Source organism: Vulpes lagopus, chromosome 8 (assembly GCF_018345385.1).
Source record: "Vulpes lagopus strain Blue_001 chromosome 8, ASM1834538v1, whole genome shotgun sequence".
Lineage (NCBI taxonomy): Eukaryota > Metazoa > Chordata > Mammalia > Carnivora > Canidae > Vulpes > Vulpes lagopus.
Genome location: NC_054831.1, coordinates 40,773,551 through 40,796,351, shown reverse-complemented (window position 1 = coordinate 40,796,351; position 22,801 = coordinate 40,773,551). Strand labels below are relative to the sequence as shown.

The following is a 22,801-nucleotide window of genomic DNA, read 5'->3' as shown; positions in this document are numbered from 1 at the left end:
CAGCCGATGCCCACATGGGTAGAGAAGAGGCAATTTCAACCCCTTATTAAATTCCATTTCATGCATCTTGGAGAAATCCAAATGTATGTGAGAAAAAAACATTACAGAGATGAGATTTCTTGCCAACATATTTCTAGTAGTGAAATTAGCAGCATCCCCCACCCTCTCTGTCAGCTCACAGGCGAATGTCAAAAGCAAAAAAAGGCTTTGTGTTGGAATTGGCCTACAGTTCTCACTTGCTCCCGCTCTATTCTCAGGTCCCTGCCTGTGAATTTTCCTTCCAGTGAGGACTTGAACACACCCTCTGATTCTGGAGCTCCTTAACGCTTCGCCTCTCTATGTTCGTTATTCATCCCTACGTGATGCAAAGACATACAGCGAGGACAACTGTACTGGCGTTTTCTTCTCTGACCTTAAGAATATAAATACAAGGATGGATGCTGTTTGTTTAAAAAAAAAAAAAAGGTGGTAAACTTTCAAAGTTAGCAGCTGGCCAAGAGAAGCATGTCTAGCTAATCTAAATTCCCCACTGGAACGTCTGAGATTTCACAGGTACATTAAAATGCATTAGGAATTTCCAAGCGTTTCTTGGCAGTCTGGATTTCAAGATGTTTGAGCGGAGCCCTGCTGCTTGGGGGAAAATGCAACAGCTGCATTTGAGGCTGTAGGCACAGCGAATTATGTAAGGCGCTGCAGCTAGGTGAGACCGGGGCACTCACAATTGAGCACACCGGAACCTAAGGGCAGCCTCGCGCTCACCAACAAAGCGCACACGCATGCGAGGGGAGAGACACGGAGGTGGCCGGCTCGGGCTTTCTCTCTGCTCTTTCAAAGGCGGGGAGAGTAGGGGGAGGGAAGGCAAAGTACCGTCTGGTCCAGGCACTGAAGGCAGTTATAAGGCTTGCAGCAGCGGTGGCCCATCCCGGCAGGCTGGCTGGCAAGGGGCCCTCTTCATTCACCGTGTCAGCGGGGTCCTAAGGCGAGGTGCCGGCTCAGGAGAAAGGGGTGCGCCGCCGGGAGCTGTCACAACCTCCATGTGGTCCCCTCGGCTACCTTATTTCTCCTAATAACTTGAGGAATCCGCAGCGGCCGCAGGGCCGGGAGGAGGAGCGCGGCGCGGCCGCCCAGGATCCCGCTGCGGGGAGGGGCGGGCGGGAGCCGGGGAGGGAGGGCCGGGCGGCGGGGAGGGTCCCTCGGCCCTTGGGAGCCTCGGGGGAGGCCAATCAGTAGTCGCAGAACAATCGAGCCCGTCCCAGGGCCAGCTCCCTCGGAGGCCCGGCGCCCGCCCTTCCCGGGGGCCGCGGCCGCTCCCCGCCTCCCGCGGCGCCAGCGCGGATGCGCCCCTCACGCCGCAGCGCCGGGAGCGGGCGCAGGAGGCACAGAAGAGGAGCCTGGGCTTGAGGGGGCCCCGCGCCGAGCACCCCCGGAGGGCCCGCGGCGCCCGGCTGCGTCCCCGGCTCGGTCCCCGGCTGCGTCCCCGGCTCGGTCCCCGGCTCCGTCCCCGAGCGCGCAGCGGTCCACCGGCGCGGGGCGCCCCGCACGGCCCTTCCTCCTGCGGCCCCGCCTCCTCGGGGACCGCCAATGGCTCTTCTGCAGGTCGGCGGCCGCCCTCGACAAATTTGCCTGATTTGAGGATATCTTTGTCATTGAGCTACCCTGTGGAGTCGCTTTGCCGAAGCGAGCGGCGCAAACCCTTCAGGTGGCTGCAGTAATTACAGCTGGGGCTTGGGGCCGGTCTCTCTCCTGGGCGTGTTAGCCTAAGAGCCTTAGAGGACCTGATCTTTCTAGGTAATTACGAATTTTTCAGTCCGTCAAAAATCAGAAAGAGAAGGGGATGGAGGCTAAAGTGTTGTTGTTGTTGTTGTTGTTGTTGTTTTCTCTCAAAAGAGATGTGGTATTTAAGATATATTTATGTAATCTTGAGAGTAAAAGATGCAAATGCTTGTGAGGTTACCTTTCTCTTTCCTGGTAACTCAAAGGAGAAATCCTGCAACCTACCACCCGCAGAAATACACAATCACATCTCTGCTCACTAAATTTGCCCAAGACTATAAGCAGACAATAGCTGTAAAAATGAGGTAATTTTATTAACTTGAGATCCTCCAAAGTGGTTCTAATGAAGGAGCACAAGGCTACTTCAATTTGCTTGGAGAGAGGACGAGGGTATTTGGTGATCAAATATGAACAGACTGAAATGTGTGCTCCGAATTTGAAAAAATAAGCTCAAACCTTTCTTCAAAGTTAACAGGTAAACAAACACTTGTGAATCAACTCTACTCAAATAAAATAATTTTTTAAAAAGCTAACAGGTAACTTAGCACAATTCTTTAGGAAGTCAACATGGCTGTACCTACCAAAATTGTATGTATGTATGTATCTAAATGAAATTCCTATCAAAATTTTAAAGGTACATCCATCCTATAATACCTCTCATATAAATATGCAAGGGTATATGCATAAGGATATTCAATTGAGCACTATTTGTAACAGTATAAAAATGGGAAACATCCTAGATATCCAATACCTTTCCATTGTATGGAAACACTGATGAGTGAGGAAATAAACTTTTATACAACACAGAGTAAAACTACACACATAGACACATTTGCTTATGTCTAGAAGAAGGCTTTTGGGAAAATGCACACTGTTCTTATAAAACATCCTACCCTTGGGGAATGGGAAAAATGAATAAGGGAGCAGATTTCCACTTTTTTTTTTTTTAACCTCTTGCCAGCATGTAATTCCTGGTTTTGGTTTTGTTTTATTTTTATTGTTTGAAAACAAAGTGTACCGGTGGAAGGCAGTGAGCACTGCCCAGGCTCCGTCATGTCTGAGGCACATGCTACCTCCCTCTCACACAGGCTTGCTCCCCATAGCAGGGGAGCCTGGGTATACTTGTCAGAGGAAGAGAAGCTCATGCCATCTTGAGCTGAAATCTGGACTCAGAGCTGTTCCTGGAACTTTGGAAACCTTAGGAGAAAACATTTATTTTGCAAAAAGCTGTGCCTTGGTGCACTCATGTTCACAGCAGCATTGATCACAGTAGCCCAAAAGTGGAAAAAGCCCAAGTGTCCACTGACTGATGGATGGACAAAATGTGGCCTATCCACACAATGGAATATTATTCAGCCTTAAAAAGGAAGGAAATTCTGACACATGCTACTACATGGATGAACCCTGAGGACATTACATGGAACAAGCCAGTCACAAAAGGACAAAGAGATTGTATAACTCCACTTAATTTTTTTCCACTAAATTTCTTAAAAAGATTTTTTATTTATTCATGAGAGACACAGAGAAAGAGGCAGAGACACAGGCAGAGGGAGAAGTAAGCTCCCTGCAGGGAGCCTGATGTGGAACTCAATCCCAGGACCCTGGGATAATGACCTGAGCCAAAGGCAAATGCTCAACCACTGAGCCACCCAGGCACCCCTATGATTCCACTTATGTGAGGCACCCAGAGCAGAGAGACAGAAAGTAGAATGGTCGTTGCTAGGGACTGGGGGTTGGGGGTGGTAGGTGGAAATGGGGAATTGTTTAATGGGTACAGTTTGGGTTTTGCAAGATTAAAAAAAGATTCTAGAGATTTGTTACACATAACGTGAATGTACAGAATGCCCCTGAACTGTCCACTTAACTGGTTGAAATGGTAAATTTTATGTCATGTGAATTTTAACCACAATTATAAATTAAAAAAAAAAAAGGTGGTGGCTTGCATTCTACCTAGAAACAGACCTATCTGATCAAGTCAAGTCAAGGTAGAGCAAAGCCCCTACTATAGACGGAGCCAGTAGGACTGGGGAGGTGCTAAGAACCATAGCAATGTACTTCTCCCTGCAGTAATGGAGAGCATAATCTCTTTGGCACAACTGACTTTCTGCATCTTAGGAAGCTGTTTCTTTCTCAATTAGAATGTAGATTGTACCGTGCTAGAAAATTACTTCTTGTTCTTGGATGATTCATGGGAGTGCTTGCTCACATAGTGACCCACAGGAGATTAGGGTGGGACTCTGGAGGTTGCACAAGAAAGCCAAGATTCGCCTTTTCTTCTTCTTCTTCTCTTTTTCTTCTTCTTAATTCAACAGCATATTACTTTTATTTATTTCTTTTTCATTTGTCATTGCAGTATTATATTTTTTTAATTTATTTTTTTTATTGGAGTTCAATTTGCCAACATATAGCATATCACCCAGTGCTCACCCTGTCAAGTGCCCCCCTCAGTGCCCGTCACCCAGTCACCCCAACCCCTCGCCCACCTATTACTTTTAATAGTTACTAACAGGAGATATTTAAAACCACTGTGCTTTTTAATTTGCATTTCTTTGCAAGAGTAACTTGTTTATTAGCAATTTGCATTTTCTCTTTTGTGAATTATGTATCTGTAGTCTTTGCCTGTTGGTATCCTAGGACTTTTTAAATTATTTCTGTAAACTGCCTGAATTTTTTTTTAAATTAGTTTCAGAGGTAGAATTTAGTGATTCATCAGTTGCATATAACACGCATTACATCAAGTGCCCTCCATCTTCCCTTCTTGTGCAGAAGGAGCTAGGGGCAAGAGACTAGGGGTGGCCCAGCCCATTCATCCTCTACAGTGTTGCCATGATGGCACACGTGGTAAGATCTCAGTGCAAATAACCCAGCTTTTGAAAGATGCACCAATGTCCTAGAGTTGTGCCATGTCTCTTTCCTTATAAGTTAGAAAGCTTTAAACCTATTCAAAAATAGAGGGATAAATACAGAGGACCTTTATATACCCATTTCTAGTTTCAATGGTTGTCGAGATTTTGGCACATTTCCTCTTTGCTCTTTTTTTTCCCTTTTCTCCCCCCCACTGCATCCATCACCCAGATTCAGCAGTTATGGAGATTTTGTCATTTTATTTTCATGTGTCCCTTTGCTTTTCTTTGTTAAAGTATTTTGAAGCAAAACCCTACACACTTTATTATGCATTGCTAAAAATTATGAACATTTTTATATAATCACAATGCCATTAAAACACCAGACAAAACTGACCATGTATCCTTGGCATCTTAGCCCTCGTTTATCAACATTACCCTTCCTTTCTCCGCTCTGCCATTGACTTGCTTAGAAACTGGCTTATGGAATGTCCCACATTCTGGTTTTGCCTCTTTGCTTCCTCATAATGCTATTTCACTTGTTCCTATATCCCTGTGAATGAAATGTTCCTGCAGCTGGATGAGATTCAGGTTTATTTATTTGGGCAACACTGCCTCAGCTGTCATGTTGTGTGCATACTATTACATCCCATCGAGAAGTACATAATGTCTGGGTGACCCATTTTTAGTGCAGCTCTAGTAGATCAAGACGTAATAGCTTCACCTCCTCCTATGTAAAGTTCCCCATTAACCTTTCATCTGATGGTTTCATCTGTTAATGCTTATTACCTGAGTTGATTATTTCACTGGGACTTATAATAGGATGTTCCGGTTCCATCATCCTTCCTAGCTGGAAATTTTACATAAGAAAAAGATTTTTCATCATACACAGGATGACTTCAGTTCCCTTCAGTTCCCAGTACAGTTTATACAGGAAAGATAGATCAATGCTTAATCCTTTCCAGTGCTAATTTTCTGAATGAAGACTTGATGTTGCAATGGTACCCAATGAGGTTGTTTGCTTTCTCTCATTTTTTTCAAAATATCATTATAAACGTGTTTTCATGTTAATGTATACAATGTATCTTAATCAACTGCATTTATTATTCTTTTTAGATGCTCAGTTTACTTCATCCCTGGCCAATGAGAGCACCTTCTTGTTAGCACCTGTGTCCTTTTGACATAACTCTACCTTCCTTGCTTTTTGTATCCTGGGCTCATCTTGGACATTTCCTGTTTCAGATCTGGGACCAGCCATCACCTCCAGGAGCCCTAGTTCCTTCTAGTTGGGAATGAGAATTAGATACCAAAATTAAGGGACTGTTTGCTGTGTTTTGAGAGCCACCTGGAAGGAATGAGATTTCCCTTGCAAGAAATGATCCCTCCTACAGACCTGGGAAGGGGTTACTGAGGAAATCAGATTAGGGCCAGGAAATGACAGCTCCTTCCGTAGGGGCCTTTAAAAGTGGCAAAATGCTCAGTAAAACTCACTTTGAGGGAGATAAACTGGACATATCATATGGTGGCAAGCCCAGGGCTAGTGAGAGAGGCACCCTCTGCCATAAAATTTTCTAAGGAGTCTCCAAAGTGTTTGAACATCTGAAAAAAGACTGAACTTTTTGAAGGCATACAGAATGGGATTTTAGATTACTGTCATTTGGCATAAAAGGAAGCTGTGACCTCATAGGCTGATGAAATCTGGGACATTTTGATTCTCAATATTTTAAAAAGTTTGAAATGGTTTTAATCCCTTGCGTATTTTCTTGCACTGGAACAAAAATGAGCATTGAGAAAAGTTAGAAGGCCTGTGGCATATGTCTTCAGAGAAAACCTTATAAATATGTTCTGGAGCAAAAATTAATAATAAATCTTCACTGGTCATTAACAGATGACAGGCACTGTGCTTAAGGGCTTGCATTCAACTGCAACTTCTCCTATAACTCTCACAAAACAATGTGAGAAAAGTTTTCTTATCATCTTCATTTTGCAGACAAGGAAATGTTGACTCAAAGATTGCACAACCCAACCTGTCAGGTGAACATAAAGCTAGCAAATGTTAGAGTGGGGTCTTCAGCTCAGATCTGACTCCAAAACTTATGTCCTCAGCCACTGAATTTTACTAACTGCATTGCACTTGTTGAGTGCAATGCAATTGTTTATCTGTAAACCCTACACAATTGCCAGTTTGTGTCGTGTTTTAATCTAGATAAAGGATCTGAGCGTATGAAAATATAAGAGGAGATTCAAACATATATATGAAATAAGTATTTTCAGAACTTGGAACAAGAGCCTCTATTATAGTTTTTTTTTTTTAATGTATATTTACAAACCAATGTGCAGATAACTTTGGACTGACATAGCAGACACCATGGGCCTAAGTCTGTTAAAATATTCAATTTTGTTATTTCTGTTTGTTTTCCTTAATGTTGTTGGACTTCTTTACCCAACTCCTAACCACAATTACCCCTGTCAGACTCAAGTCTCCTGCTCAGACTTGACTCCCCTCCCCATCAGGCCACCTCCCTTTTCTGCTTAGTCCTCCCATTTAGAGGGAATTTCCTCCATCTCTGTGACATCATGTCATTCTATATACTTGCTCTTGCTAATGACGTTCTGCTTCATGTGATAATAATTGTTCCTATCTGTCTTGCCCCAAATATCACGGTCCCCTTGCCATGCCTCACTCACGTTAACACCTGCAGTACTAGCAATCTACCTGGACAACAGGTCCCAGAGACGTTTCCTGGGTGATGCGGGATGGGATCATTGAAGGAGTCAAGCCAGATAAAGGTGGCTTCCTGGCAGAGGCATTTTGGTATTTTGTGCAGTTTGTAAGTCATGGGGCCATTTGCAGGAGGTTGATGAGATAAAAATGTCTCACTGTCTCACTGTTTATTTCAAAAGAAAACCATGAAAAATGCTTATGAAAGAGCCTCTTACAGATTGTCAAGGCAACCATCTGTTTATTTTGGTTCCGCCGTCTATGCCCCTCCTTTTCCCATGCATCTAAAATATGAGCTGGAGCTCTTGCACTGGATTATAGCAAAGGGGATCGCCAGGAAAATATGCGTAGCTTTTACCAAACACAATCCATCTAGAGATTTTAATGCAATGAGACTGGACTAGAAAGGGAAAAACACAAAACAGAAACCTTTAAACTGGAAATGACAGGTGGTTACGATCATCAGCATATAGACAATAGCTGCCCTGAAACACCTTTGATGTAATACGAAGGACTTAGGATATTAAAGAATAATAATAAAAAAGAAACAAATGGCATATGTACTCTTCTGTTCTTAGAGACTAGTTAAAAGAGAGTCATAAAAATGGCATTTTTCTGGAAGGTTGCTACTTATGCCCCCGGACAATCTTTTTTTCCTAGTCCATTAGTCTTTGACAGTAACTTTGTTATTTTTTTTCCGTTAAATCAGTGAGTAGGATGACTACAAGACAGGCATCCTCCTTAAGTTTCTGCATTATATTCAGAAGTGACAACTCTGCTAAGAGCTGTGGAATTCAAAATGATCTTTACTAGCTGAATAAATAGGTTGGACATGATTGGATAACTGATGGGTAGAATCTGATACAGAGATGGGAAGTAGCTGGCAAAGCCCCAACGTGCATCTGTTTATCTGACCCGTATTAGATGAGAAGGCTGATTAATGGACATGGAGTGGAACCATCAATGTAGCTGCCATTATAAAATAGAAAAGAAAAAAAAAAAAGGATGAAAGAATATGGACCGTGGAGTGGTGTCTGTGTCTGGTCTAGTATCCATTCCAGTGCCCTAATCCTCCTTACTATCCTGTGGAGAAGCAGCAATCTCCCCAAGAACAGACTGGGATCACTACAGAAAAGGTGTTACAGATTTCAGCATATGGCTTCCTCCCTTTGATTAAGACTGGTCTCCCATCCCTCGAGGTAAGTTTCTCAGAGAAATCTCTGTTCTTCCTTTGGAGCATTTCTCACCATGACAATTAAATAATTATCCCATCTGTTAAATGTCTGTCTTCCTAGTAGGTCACCAGCTTCACCAAAGCAGTGACTGCATCTGCCTATAAAGATACAACTGTATCCTTATCACTTAGCACAGTGCCAGAGACACAGTAATGTGCCACTAAATGTTGAATACATACAGTAAAGATTGAGTGGATTTACCCTAGTTACGCTGATGAACTTCAGGATACAGAGACCCTGCTAATAAGCAATAACACAGCTGTTGCTCTAACATCTGGAGGATATTTAAAACCTTTAAAGAACTGTAATCCTTGGGCCCTTGCACAGACATTGTCAAACAAACATGGGGAAACTACTCTGTCATATACTTGAACTTTTCTTTCGCTTAGGAGCTCTGAAGAAGTACAAGATTTTAAGGGTGCTGCTTTCCATCACTATCTTGACAGTGTAAGAGTGGAAGAAAGCTGACTGTCACAACCACTTTACCATTTTTCCTCTCTTTTCCCCATTGATGATAAGACCCTGGCCATTTATCTGCATGAGTCTGTCACTAAATAAATTATTAGCATTGCTCACTCTTGATTTTCCCACAGCCTCAAGCCTAATGATTCCACATAGTTTTTATTCTGTACAGAATAACCAGATTCCCAAACACACTAACACTTCAGGGAAGGAAATGGTAGGTGTCCCACAATTACTAATTACATCTGATGTTTACAAAGACCCTACACTTAGAGTGAAGGTGGCCACAGTTCTTTGCAAATGATGTAATGAACCATAATCTCACATAAAATCCAGCAGCAAATCTTGTTTGCTCTACCTTAAAAACAGATCAATAATTTGACCACCTCCTACTCCTCTGCTGTAAGTATTCTGGTCCAAGTTGCCATCATATTTCACTTGGATCATGTCAACAGCCTCCCAACTGGTGTTCTTGTACCTACTGCTACCCCCTACTTCCAGGCTATTTTCAATAAGTTAGACTAAAAGAAATATTAGAAGGGAAAGTCAGAGTATGTCTCTTCTCTATCCTCTATCCTCCAGTGACTTCTGTTCTTACTCAGAATGAAAGCCAGTTTTTTTTCAATGGCCCTTCATGAATTGGACTTCTCTTACCTCTCTGATCTCATTATCTAACCCTCTCCTCATCAGTTAGCACATTCCAGCCATGTTGGCCTTTCAGTTGTACCAGCAACATGTCAAGTATTTTCCCATGCTGGGCATTTTGTTCCCATTGATCCATCCTTATGCCTGCAAAACGCTTTTCCCAGATGCCCATACCTTGTTTCCTAATCACGGTCTCCTTGTTGGTAAGCCCTTTCCTAACTATCTATGGACATTTACAACACACTCTCAACTACTCCAGTACTCTCTACACCTTTATTTCCTGATTTTTTCTTCTTTGAGGCACTCACTGCAACATGTTTATTTGTTTGTTGTTTATCTCCTCCTACCACAATGCACCGCCAGTTAGGTTGGAATTTTGACATTCTATCACTGTTACATGCACCACTTTGAACAGTGACTACTAGGGGTACTATCAAATAAATATTTATTGGGCTAATGAATAAGTGAATGGAGGCCAAAAACTGACTCAAATCAAAGAGAGGAAAGATAATAGGCACAATAAATGTCTTTAGGAAAAGGGGGGAGGCATATTCTACCTATACAGAGTACAGATATAAAAAAGAGAAAGACAACAGAATCTACCTATGTCCTTATCTCCAAAAATTTCTTCAAAATGAACAAGGCATAACAAGAAAGAAAAAATAGAATACGTATTCTCAGCATAACTTAAGAATATAGAATGCCTAGATCCAGGTGGTCTGACAAGAAGAAACTTGAAGGTACGTGTGATCTGAAGTGACAGTCTTTGCAATGAAGAGCTGCTGGGGAAGAAGAAAGACATAAAGAAAAGGAGAATTGCCCTACGGCAATGAGGTAGTAAAGGGGAAAAGAAATGTAGGGGGAAATTTAGGGCTCTGCAAGATAAAGTGCATTAGAAAATCAGAGAACACAAATCCCTGGCTCCACTCACTCAAAACTATTCAAGAATCCATACTTTGCTACACTGATGGAAGAGGATACTAAAATAGGCATCTTAAAGAGCAGTCCAATACTACAAAAATGAACAGAAAGCAATGAATAAGCAAATACAGAGTTTTTACAAATAATCATGGTAAGAGCCAACAAGAGCTGATAAAATTGCCTCCAAGGAAATAATAATGAAGTATAAGAAAATTATAGAAGAACACTCAAAACTGAACTCAATATACAAAAAATAGCATTTAGAGATATGAAAGAAAAGATTTTGAATGTGAAATACATGCACTAATGATAGAAATGTATAAGGAACAGGAAATAATAGTGAATTTCAAAATGGAAGAAACAATAATTATCTCAGAAATGAGGATGAAATTACAAGGTGCCCAAGATGAGATAAATTAAGATGAAAATTTAATAAGATAGTTTTGAAAAGTAGAAAAACAACTAAGAAAATAAAAAGGAGGAAAAAAAAGTAAAATGGGTCATAGAGAAAATACTGAAATGGAAAACAGATATACAGAGTTAAGACTCAAGAAAAGACTCAAGGAAAAACAAAACAATGAAACAAGTCTAATACTTAAACACTATAGTACAAGAAGTTTCCAGATAATTGAATCTTCATATTGAAAGGGCCTGCTGGAAAACTAACCCTGATTTAGTAATTCTAAGATGTATCCTATTAAACCAGGTAGAATTTAGACATTAAAAAAAAATCAAGATCTCTAGGCAAAAAGGGGAAAAATTAGATATTAGATATTCAATATATTAGATATTCAAAGCCAGACAACAAAGGAACAGCATTTAGAAATGAACAAACAGGGGCACTTGGGTGCATTAGTCAGTTAAGTGCCAGACTCTTGATTTTGTTTCAGGTCATGGTCTCAGGGTTGGGAGATGGAGACCCGTGTAGGGCTCCCCACTGGGCATGGAGCCTGCTTAAGACTCTTTCTCTCCCCTTCCCTCTGCTCCTTCCCCCCTTGTGTTCTCTCTCTAAGAAAATGTAAATAAATAAGGAATAAATAAAAACAACTTATTTTTTTAAAAAATATGAAACAAAGATTTTTCTACAAAATCAAGCTATCCAAGTATCAAGGCTATAGGAAAAGTTGGAAACACACAGGACATGAGTCTTTCTTTAGAAACAGCCTGGAGTATGAGCTTCATTGGATGAAGAGGTGACTTGAAAACTTTCAGCAGGAGGACTGATCTGAGTGTTTATAAAGAGGGTTGTAGGTCTAAGCCAAAAGTAAACGTGAGAACAAGAGTGGAAGACTGATGTACAAATGCTGTACATCATAACAAATAGAAATAATGCAACTAAAACCTGGTAAGGGATGGAAGACAGAATAAAGAAAGTAAAATAAACTCATCAGTTGTCACATAGACAATAGTTGGAAATTAAGGGTTTACCTTTAAACTGGCAAACCAGATGGCCAAAGGTTAACTAAGAAGACAAGGGACTATGGACATTCAAAAAGATGTAAGTACAAAGGTAACAACTATAACAAAAATAAAATGCTCCTAAATTCTATTCTTTAAAATTAAAGAACTGTAAGGGCACCTGAGTGGCTTAGTTAAGGATCAGACTCTTGGTTTCAGCTCAGGTCATGACCTTGGGGCCCCACATCCCCCTCCATGCTCTACATCGAGTTTGCTCAATATTCTCTCTCCCTCTCCCTCCCTCTGCCCCTCCCCATGCTCATGTGTATGCATGCATTTTTCTCTCTCAAATATAAATATATATATATATATTCTGTCAAATATATATATATAATATAAATATATATGTATCTTTAAAAAATGAAAGAACCAATAACATGAATGGACCTTGAAGGTATTATGCTAAGTGAGATAAGTCAGACAGAAAAGGACAAATATTGTATGATTTCACTTATATGTGGAATCTGTAAAACAAAACAAAACAGAAACAGACTCAGAGATAGAGGAAGCAGAATGGTGGTTACTAGAGGTTAGAGGGGTTGGTTGTGGGCAAATCAGTGAAAGAGATTAAGAAGTACAAACTTCAACTTATAAAATAAGTCATGGGTATGCAATGTTCGGCATATGGGATATAGCCAGTAACTTTATATAGTTATAAATGGCAACTAAACTAATTTTGGGGGTCATAAGTGAAAAAGAAAAGAACACACATCTTTAGGGAAAAAACACAGAAAATATAACATAATACATTCAATTATAAAACATTATGATAGAAATGAGATCTAATGGGATCCCTGGGTGGCGCAGCGGTTTGGTGCCTGCCTTTGGCCCAGGGCACGATCCTGGAGACCCAGGATCGAATCCCACGTCAGGCTCCCGGTGCATGGAGCCTGCTTCTCCCTCTGCCTATGTCTCTGCCTCTCTCTCTTTCTCTCTGTGACTATCATAAATAAATAAAAAAATTAAAAAAAAAAAGAAATGAGATCTAACATGTCATTTATAAAAGTAACTGTGCAGACTAATTTACCAATTAAAAGCAAAAGATCCTCAATTTTGCTTAAAATGTAAGACCCAATTATATGATTTATACATCAAATATATAAAACAAAATGATTCAGAAAAACAAAATATAAGTGGATGGATAAAGGTATTTAGGAAAATAGACACACTAAGAAAGCAATAGTAGCAATCTGATGTTCAACAAATAAAAATTCAAGCCTAAGGGTGTCATTAGTGCAGTAGGCAGTGCATCAGTCTCATAAAAGTGTTAAACATGACAGAGAAGGGCATCTTTTATTGCTGAGAGCCAAATATACAATGAATATATAACACTTACGAATATCTATACTTCAAAAAACACAGCAACAAAATTTTTGTACAAGATTTACCACTTTTAGCTCAAGACAGATTAAGTGGATAAACAAAACAAAACAAAACATAATTAAGTAGGTATGTCTTATAGACATATATTACACTTTATATTTTGAGGATGTTAGTAAACATATCTTTTTGTCAAGGGCTTTTGAACCATTCATAAAAACTGAACACAAAGAAAATGTCAGTAGGTTTCATGAATTAAAAACATTATGAACAAAACTCTCTGATCACAATGCAGTAAGAGTAGAATTATTAATAAATAAAATAAAAATAGAATCATTAACCAAAACTCAAAACAAAAAGTTCATCCATCTGAAAAATTTAAAAAGCCTATTTGACAACTCCTCAATAACAGTGAAAACACAAAATGAAGTCAAAGAGTCTTTTTTCTACCAATAAAAATAAAAAACAAAACACTAACATATGGGATACATTTGAAGCAGTTTTTGGAGAAAAACTCATAGGACGAAATGCTTCCATAAGTAAAAAATAAAAGGGTATAAATAAAAGGATGTAAATACTTAGCTGTAAAAAATAGCAAACAACAAAGTAGACCAAAGAACTAAGACGGAAATATTAAAGACAAAAGAAATTAATGAAATTGGGACACCTGGGTGGCTCAGCAGTTAAGTGTCTGCCTTCAGCCCAGAGCGTGATCCTGGAGTGCCGAAATTGAGTCCCACATTGGGCTTCCTGCATGGAGCCTGCTTCTCCCTCTACCTGTGTCTCTGCCTCTCTCTCTGTGTCTCTCATGAATAAATAAATAAAATCTTAAAAAAATGAAATTAATGAAATAGAAAATAGGTAACCAATATATTTAATTGAATACAGTGAACAAAATAGCAAACCACAAGCTAACTTGAACAATAAAAAAAGAGAGAGAAAGCACAAATAAAATAAGAAATAAAGAGTGAATGGAAAAAATAATTGAAAGTTATAAGAGACTTTGTTGCAGACCTCTATACGAATATATCTACAATCCTACATTAAATCTATAATTTTCTAAAGAAATATAGATTACTGAAATTGAGCCTTTCACAAAGAGGAAAGATTTAAATGGACCAAATTTCCACAGAGGATACAGAGACAATTATTAAGTACCACTAAAAAAAAAAAAAAAAAAAAAGCATCAGGCCCCCTGTTCTTCTACCAAACCTTCAACAATCAGATAATTCCAGTGTTCTATATACTGCTCTAGAGCATTGGAGATTATGGCAGGCGGAATATTGCCTCTTTCCCACAAAAGATGTCTGCATTAAAATCCCTAGGACCTATGACTGTATCATATACCTGGCAAAGAGGAATTAAGGTTGCAGGCAGAATTAAGATTGCTAATTAGTTGACCTTGAAGTAGGGAGATTATCCTGGATTATTCAGAAGGGCCAATGTAATTACAGGAGTCCTTAAATGTGGAAGAGGGAGGCAGAATAGTCAGCATGAGAGAGATGTGGTAAGAGAAAAACTAGATCCCTCTGGCTTTGGAAATGGTGGGAAGCTATGAACCAAGGAACATGAGTGGTCTCCAGAAGCAGGCAAACAAAATGCATTTTCCCTGAGAGTCTCCAGAAACTAATGCAGCCTGCTAATACCTTGGTTTTAGGTCAGTGAGACCCACTTTGGACCTCTGACCTCCAGAAGTGTTAGATAATAAGTCTATTGTTTTAAGCTACAAAGTTTGTGATGATTTGTTATAGCAGCAAGTAAACTTGTACAAATCACTAATATATAAATAAAGGAAAACTTCATTATTTTAATAAATTAAGTATAACCTAATCTTGATACCTAAACCTATGAGACTCTCAAAAAAGCAGAAGAAAAAGAAAACTGCAGACCATTGTCATAAATATTGATGTAAAAGGATTAGCTAAAATATTAACAAACAAGATCCAATATCACATAAAGAAAATAATATACCATGACTTATTGGGATTTATTCTAATAATTCAAAGTTGTTTCAATATAAATAAACCTATACTGATTGATCTAAGGGAGATATAATTATCTCCACAGATGCTCAAAGAGCCTGCTAAAAGAGGCATCTGGGTGCCTCAGCTGGTTAAGTGTCCAACTCTTGATATTTTCTTAGGTCAGTCATGATCTCAGAGTTGTGAGACTGAGCCCCTCATTGGGCTCCATGCTTAGCATGTAGTCTGCTTGAGATTCTCTCTCTTCCTCTGCTCTCTCTCTTTCTCTTGAAATAAATAAAAAAAAATTTAAAAGCCTTTGACAAAAATTTAATACCCATTCCAGGTAATAACATTCAAGAAAATAAGAATTGAAGGACACATTCATAACATGATATAACACCTTAACATGATAAAAGTATTAGTCCTAAAGTCATTATTTTACTTAATGTGGAAATGCTAGAAGAATTTCCATATAAATCAGGAAAAAGGCAAGAATATGCACTACTTCCATTACTGTTCAACACTGTACAAGTGGTATTAGGCAATGCAATTAGAGAAGAGAAATTGGGGGTAGGGGCAAGACAGCGGAAGAGTAGGGTCACCTGTCCCCACCAACTTACCTAGATAACTTTCAAATCATTCTGAAAACCTATGAATTCGGCCTGAGATTTAAAGAGAGAACAGGGGGGATCCCTGGGTGGCGCAGCAGTTTGGCGCCTGCCTTTGGCCCAGGGCACGATCCTGGAGACCCGGGATCGAATCCCACGTCGGGCTCCCGGTGCATGGAGCCTGCTTCTCCCTCTGCCTGTGTCTCTGCCTCTCTCTCTCTCTCTGAACAGCTGGAACACTACAGAGAGTTTGTGCTTCTAACAAGGTAGGAAGATGGAAAAGAAAAGAAAAGGGAGAAGAAAGAAGGAAAGAAAGAAAAGAAAACAATCCGGAGGGGGGGGGGTGCGAGGAGCCGGGCTAAGGCCGGGGGCGAGAGCCTCCAGGACAGGAGAGCCCCGCCCGGGAGAAGCGGGAATTTTAAAAATCTGCACCAGATTCTTCCCGGAGAGAAGGGCGCTCACAGGGAGCAGGGAACTCGGAGCAGGGAACTCGGGCAGGAGGGGCAGTGGAGCACCCAGGATCCCGGGGTCACTAACAGAGGAAGTGCCCCCCGGGGGAGAGCACCCCACACCTCCCGGGCCGAGCGCGGCCTGCGGGGCCTCGGCAGCAGCTCGGGCGGCGGCTCCCGTGGAGGGGGCTGCGCGGCCCCGGGAGCGCGATTCCACCGGCGCAGGCCCCGGAGCCCAGGGCGCCAAGGGACACAGCCCAGGATCCTGTGATCCCCCCGGGACAGGCGGAGATGGGGAGGGCACAGGACAGCAAGGACGTTCCTGTCACCTGGCACCCCCCGAGCTGTGCAGATCAGCGCCCCCCCACCCCGCCCCGAGAGCATCAAGGCCAGTACAGACTGGGAGCTGCGGTAGTTACTGTGGGAGCTGACTCCAGGGCTGGGGACCTGGCCAACGCCAGTGGTGGTGTTCCTCCTGGTACCTGGGATGGAACAGGGCCACCAGGGAACAGGGGCCTCACAGGATAAACAGCTCCCACTGATCTGTGCACCTGGCAGGGGGCGGGACAGCTCCCCCAGGTGCACACACCTAAGAATCAGCACATCAGGCCCCACCCCCAGAATCCCCTAGAAGGACAGGGGAAAAGCAAGTTCTTGATGATGCAGCACTGGAAAGCTCCAGGGGAAGTCGAGGGATTTACAGTATATAGAACTAGAGGATACCTCTCCTTGTTTTTGTTTTTTTTTGTTTTTTTTTTTTTTTGGTTTGTATTTTTCTTTGTTTTCTCTTTTTTTTCTTCCTTTTCCCAGTGCAACTCGTTTTTAGCCACTCTGCACTGAGCAAAATGACTAGAAAGAACTCACCACAAAAGAAAGAATCAGAAACCATATTCTCTCCCACAGAGTTACAGAATTTGGATTACAATTCGATGTCAGAAAGACAATTCAGATGCACAATTATAAAGCTACTGGTGGCTCTAGAAAAAAGCATAAAGGATTCAAGAGACTTCATGACTGCATAATTTAGATCTAATCAGGCCAAAATTAAAAATCAATTAAATGAGATGCAATCCAAACTGGAGGTCCTAACGACGAGGGTTAATGAGGTAGAAGAAAGAGTGAGAGTGACATACAAGACAAGTTGATGGCAAAGAAGGAAGGTGAGTTAAAAAGAGAAAAACAATTAAAAGGCCATGAGGAAAGATTAAGGGAAATAAATGACAGCCTCAGAAGGAAAAATCTATGTTTAATTGGGGTTCCAGAGGACGCCAAAAGAAAGGACCAGAGGGCCAGAAAGTGTATTTGAACAAATCATAGCTGAGAACTTCCCTAACTTGGGGAGGGAAACAGGCATTCAGATCCAGGAGATAGAGAGATTCCCCCCCCCTAAAATCAATAAAAACCGTTCAACACCTCGACATCCAATACTGAAACTTGCAAATTCCAAAGATAAAGAGAAAATCCTTAAAGCAGCAACAGACAAGAGATCCCTAACTTATATGGGGAGAAATATTAGATTAACAGCAGACCTCTCCACAGAGACCTGGCAGGCAAGAAGGGGCTGGCAGGATATATTCAGGATCCTAAATGAGAAGGACATGCAGCCAAGAGTACTTTATCCAGCAAGGCTCTCATTCAGAATGGAAGGAGAGATAAAGGCTTCCAAGATAGGCAGAAACTGAAAGAATATGTGACCACCAAACCAGCTCTGCAAGAAATGTTAAGGGGGACTCTGTAAAAGAAAGAGGAAATCCAAAGAAATAATCCACAAAAACAGGGACTGAATAGGTATTATGATGACACTAAATTCATATCTTTCAATAGTAACTCTGAATGTGAATGGGCTTAATGAACCCATCAAAAGACAGGATAAAAACAGGGTTTTTAGGGTTTCAGACGATAAAAACACAAGGCCTATTTATTTGCCATCTACAAGGGACTCATTTAAGACCTAAGGATTTCAGACTGGATAAAAACACAAGGCCTATCTATTTGCCGTCTACAAGGGACTCATTTAAGACCTAAGGACACTTACAGCCTGAAAATAAAAGGTTGGAGAACCATTTACCATTCAAATGGTCCTCAAAGAAAGCAGGGGTAGCTATCTTCATATCAGATAAATTAAAGTTTATCCCAAAGACTGTAGTAAGAGATGAAGAGGGACACTATATCATATTTAAAGGGTTTATCCAGCAAGAGGACCTAACAATCATGAATATTTATGCCCCTAATGTGGGAGCTGTCAAGTATATCAATCAATCAATAACCAAAGTTAAGACATACTTAGATAATAATACACTGATACTGGGAGACTTCAACATGGTGCTTTCTATAAATGACAGATCTTCTAAGCACAATAACTCCAAAGAAACAAGAGCTTTAAATGATACACTGGACCAGATGGATTTCACAGATATTTACAGAACTTTACATCCAAAGGCAACTGAATACACATTCTTCTCAAGTGCACATGGAACTTTCTCCGGAATAGACCACATATTGGGTCACAAATCAGGTCTTAACCAATACCAAAAGATTGGGATTGTCCCCCACATATTTTCAGACCATAATGCTTTGAAACTTTAACTCAATCACAAGAAGAAATTTGGAAGAAATTCAAGCATGTGGAGATTAAGGACCATCCTGCTGAAAGATGAAAGGGTCAACCAGGAAATTAAGGAAGAATTAAAAAGATTCATGGAAACTAATGAGAATGAAGATACAACCATTCAAAATCTTTGGGATACAGCACAAGCAGTCCTGAGAGGGAAATACATTGCAATACAAGCATCCCTCAAAAAACTGGAAAAAACTCAAATACAAAAGCTAACCTTGCACCCAAAGGAACTGGAGAAAGAACAGCAAATAAATCCTACACCCAGCAGAAGAAGAGAGTTAATAAAGATCCGAGCAGAACTCAATGCAATAGAGGCCAGAAGAACTGTAGAACAGATCAACAAAATCAGGAGTTGGTTCTTTGAAAGAATTAATAAGATAGATAAACCATTAGCCAGCCTTATTGAAAACAAAAGAGAAAATACTCTAATTAATAAAATCACAAATGAAAAAGGAGAGATCACAACCAATACCAAGGAAATACAAATGATTTAAAAAACATATTATAAGCATCTATATGCCAATAAATTAGGCAGTCTAGGGAGGAATTGAAGTAGTCATGAAAAACCTCCCAAGACACAAAAGTCCAGGGCCAGATGGCTTCCCAGGGGAATTCTATCAAAAGTTTAATGAAGAAACAATACCTATTCTACTATACTGTTCCGAACGATAGAAAGGGTTGGAATACTTGCAAACTCGTTCTATGAGGCCAGCATCACCTTAATTCCAAAACCAGACAAAGACCCCACCAAAAAGCAGAATTATAGACCAATATCCCTGATGAACACAGATGCAAAAATTCTCAACAAGGTACTAGCCAATAGGATCCAACAGTACATTAAGATGACTATTCATCATGACCAAGTGGGATTTATCCCCGTGATGCAAGGCTGGTTCAACACTCATAAAGCAATCAATGTGCTAGATCATATCAACAAGAGAAAAAGCAAGAACTATATGATCCTCTCAATAGACGCAGAGAAAGCATTTGACAAAATACAGCATCCATTCCTGATCAAAACTCTTCAGAGTGTAGGGATGGAGGGAACATTCCTCAGCATCTTAAAAGCCATCTATGAAAAGCCCACAGCAAATATCATACTCAATGGGGAAACACTGGGAGCCTCTCCCCTAAGATCAGGAACAAGACAGGGATGTCCACTCTCACCGCTGCTATTCAACATAGTACATAGAAGTCCTAGCCTCAGCAATCAGGCAACAAAGAGAAATAAAAGGCATTTAAACTGGCAAAGAAGAAGTCAAACTCTCCCTCTTCGCAGATGACATGATACTCTACATAGAAAACCCAAAAGACTCCACCCCAAAATTGCTAGAATTCATACAGCAATTTGGCAGTGTGGCAGGATACAAAAATCAATGTCCAGAAGTCAGTGGCATTTCTATACACTAACAATGAGACTGAAGAAAGAAAAACTAAGGAGTCAATCCCATGTACAATTGCACCCAAAAGCATAAGATATCTAGGAATAAACCTAACCAAAGAGGTAAAGGATCTATACCCTAAAAACTACAGAACACTTCTGAAAGAAATTGAGGAAGACACAAAGAGATGGAAAAACATTCCATGCTCATGGATTGGAACAATTAATATTGTGAGAATGTCAATGCTACCCAGGGCAATTTAGACATTTATTGCAATCCCTATCAAAATACTATGGACTTTCTTCAGAGAGTTGGAACAAATAATCTTAAGATTTGTGTGGAATCAGAAAAGATCCCGAATAGCCAGGGAAATACTAAAATAGAAAACCATAGCTGGGGGCATCACAATGCCAAATTTCAGGTTGTACTACAACAGTGTGGTCATCAAAACAGTGTGGTACTGGCACAAAAACAGACACATAGATCAATGGAACAGAATAGAGAACCCAGAAGTGGACCCTGAACTTTATGGTCAACTAATATTCGATAAAGGAGGAAAGACTATCCACTAGAAAAAAAGACAGTCTCTTCAATAAATGGTGCTGGGAAAATTGGACATCCACATGCAGAAGAATGAAACTAGACCACTCTCTTGCACCATACACAAAGATAAACTCAAAATGGATGAAATATCGAAATGTGAGACAAGATTCCATCAAACTCCTAGAGGAGAACACAGGCAACACCCTTTTTGAACTTGGCCACAGTAACTTCTTGCAAGATACATCCATGAAGGCAAGGGAAATAAAGGAAAAAATGAACTATTGGGACTTCAGCAAGATAAGAAGCTTTTGCACAGCAAAAGAAACAGTCAACAAAACTAAAAGACAACCTACAGAATGGGAGAAGATTTTTGCAAATGACCTATCAGATAAAGGGCTAGGTTCCAAGATCTATAAAGAACTTATTAAACTCAACAGCAAAGACACGAATAATCTAATCATGAAATGGGCAAAAGACATGAACAGAAATCTCACAGAGGAAGACAAAGACATGCCAACAAGCACATGAGAAAATGCTCTGCATTACTTGCCATCAGGGAAATACAAATCAAAACCACAATGAGATACCACCTCACACCAGTGAGAATGGGGAAAAACAACAAGACAGGAAACCACAAATGTTGGAGAGGATGCGGAGAAAGGGGAATCCTCTTGCCCTGTTGGTGGGAATGTGAACTGGTGCAACTACTCTGGAAAACTGTGTGGAGGTTCCTCAAAGAGTTAAAAATAGATCTGACCTATGACCCAGCAATTGCACTGCTGGGGATCTATCCCAAAGATACAGATGCAGTGAAATGCCAGGACACCTGCACCCCGATGTTTATAGCAGCAATGTCCACAATAGCCAAACTGTGGAAGGAGCCTCGGTGCCCATTGAAAGATGAATGGATAAAGAAGATGTGGTTTATGTATTCAATGGAATATTACTCAGCCATTAGAAATGACAAATACCCACCATTTGCTTCGACGTGGATGGAACTGGAGGGTATTATGCTGAGTGAAATAAGTCAGTCGGAGAAGGGCAAACATTATATGGTCTCATTCATTTGGGGAATATAAAAAATGGTGAAAAGGAATAAAGGGGAAGGGAGAAAAATGAGTGGGAAATATCAGAAAGGGAGACAGAACATGAGAGACTCTTAACTCTGGGAAATGAACTAGGGTGGTGGAAGGGGAGGTGGGTGGGGGGATGGGGTACTGGGTGACGGGCACTGAGGGGGGCACTTGATGGAATGAGCACTGGGTGTTATGCTATATTCTGGCAAATCGAACTCCAATAAAAAATATTTAAAAAATAGAGAATAGAAATTATCAGAGGTAAATATTTGGTAAAGAAGTAAAACTGTATCTTTATAGGATACAACAGTATAACTGGAAGGCTCTAGAAAATCAATGGTCAATGATAAAACTGATTCAAACTACAAGAATTCAGTAAGGTAGCAAAATATAAAATTAACAGACAAGTCAATGTAACTTTCACATACGCAAAACAGTATCTAGAGAAACTATGGAAGAGAGATCCAATTTACATCAGCAACAATGAAGACTGAATATTTAGGAATAAAATTATCAAAAAATATGTAAAACATATATGAGGAAAACTTAAAATTATTCTGGAAAGACATAAAAATAGACAAATGGAAAGCAACTCACGTGATTGAAAGGGTGCTCATCATCCTAAAGACATCAGTTCCCTTAACTTGGTTAATTGATGCAATCCCATTAAAATACCAACAAACTTTTGTTTTTCTGGAGTTAGACACACTGATAATAAAGATTATTTGGCAAAACAAACATGCAAGAATATCCAGAAAAACAGTAAAAAAGGAAATCTATGCC

The 22,801-nt window shown here is 40.4% G+C and overlaps 1 protein-coding gene across 6 annotated transcripts in view; it reads right to left on the bottom strand.

Annotated features, from left to right (window-relative positions):
• Positions 1–22,801, bottom strand: part of MTUS2 (microtubule associated scaffold protein 2) — a 585,745-nt gene that overhangs the window by 69,526 nt on the left and 493,418 nt on the right. Inside the window, exon 1 of one of the 6 annotated variants that reach the window (XM_041765702.1) lies at positions 868–1,512. The exons of the other annotated variants lie outside the window; for them this stretch is intronic. Within the exon in view, the coding sequence (XP_041621636.1) occupies positions 868–921 (54 nt within the window). The 5' untranslated portion in view covers positions 922–1,512. Of the gene's footprint in view, positions 1–867; positions 1,513–22,801 lie in introns of those variants that run through there. 6 annotated transcript variants of the gene reach the window in all.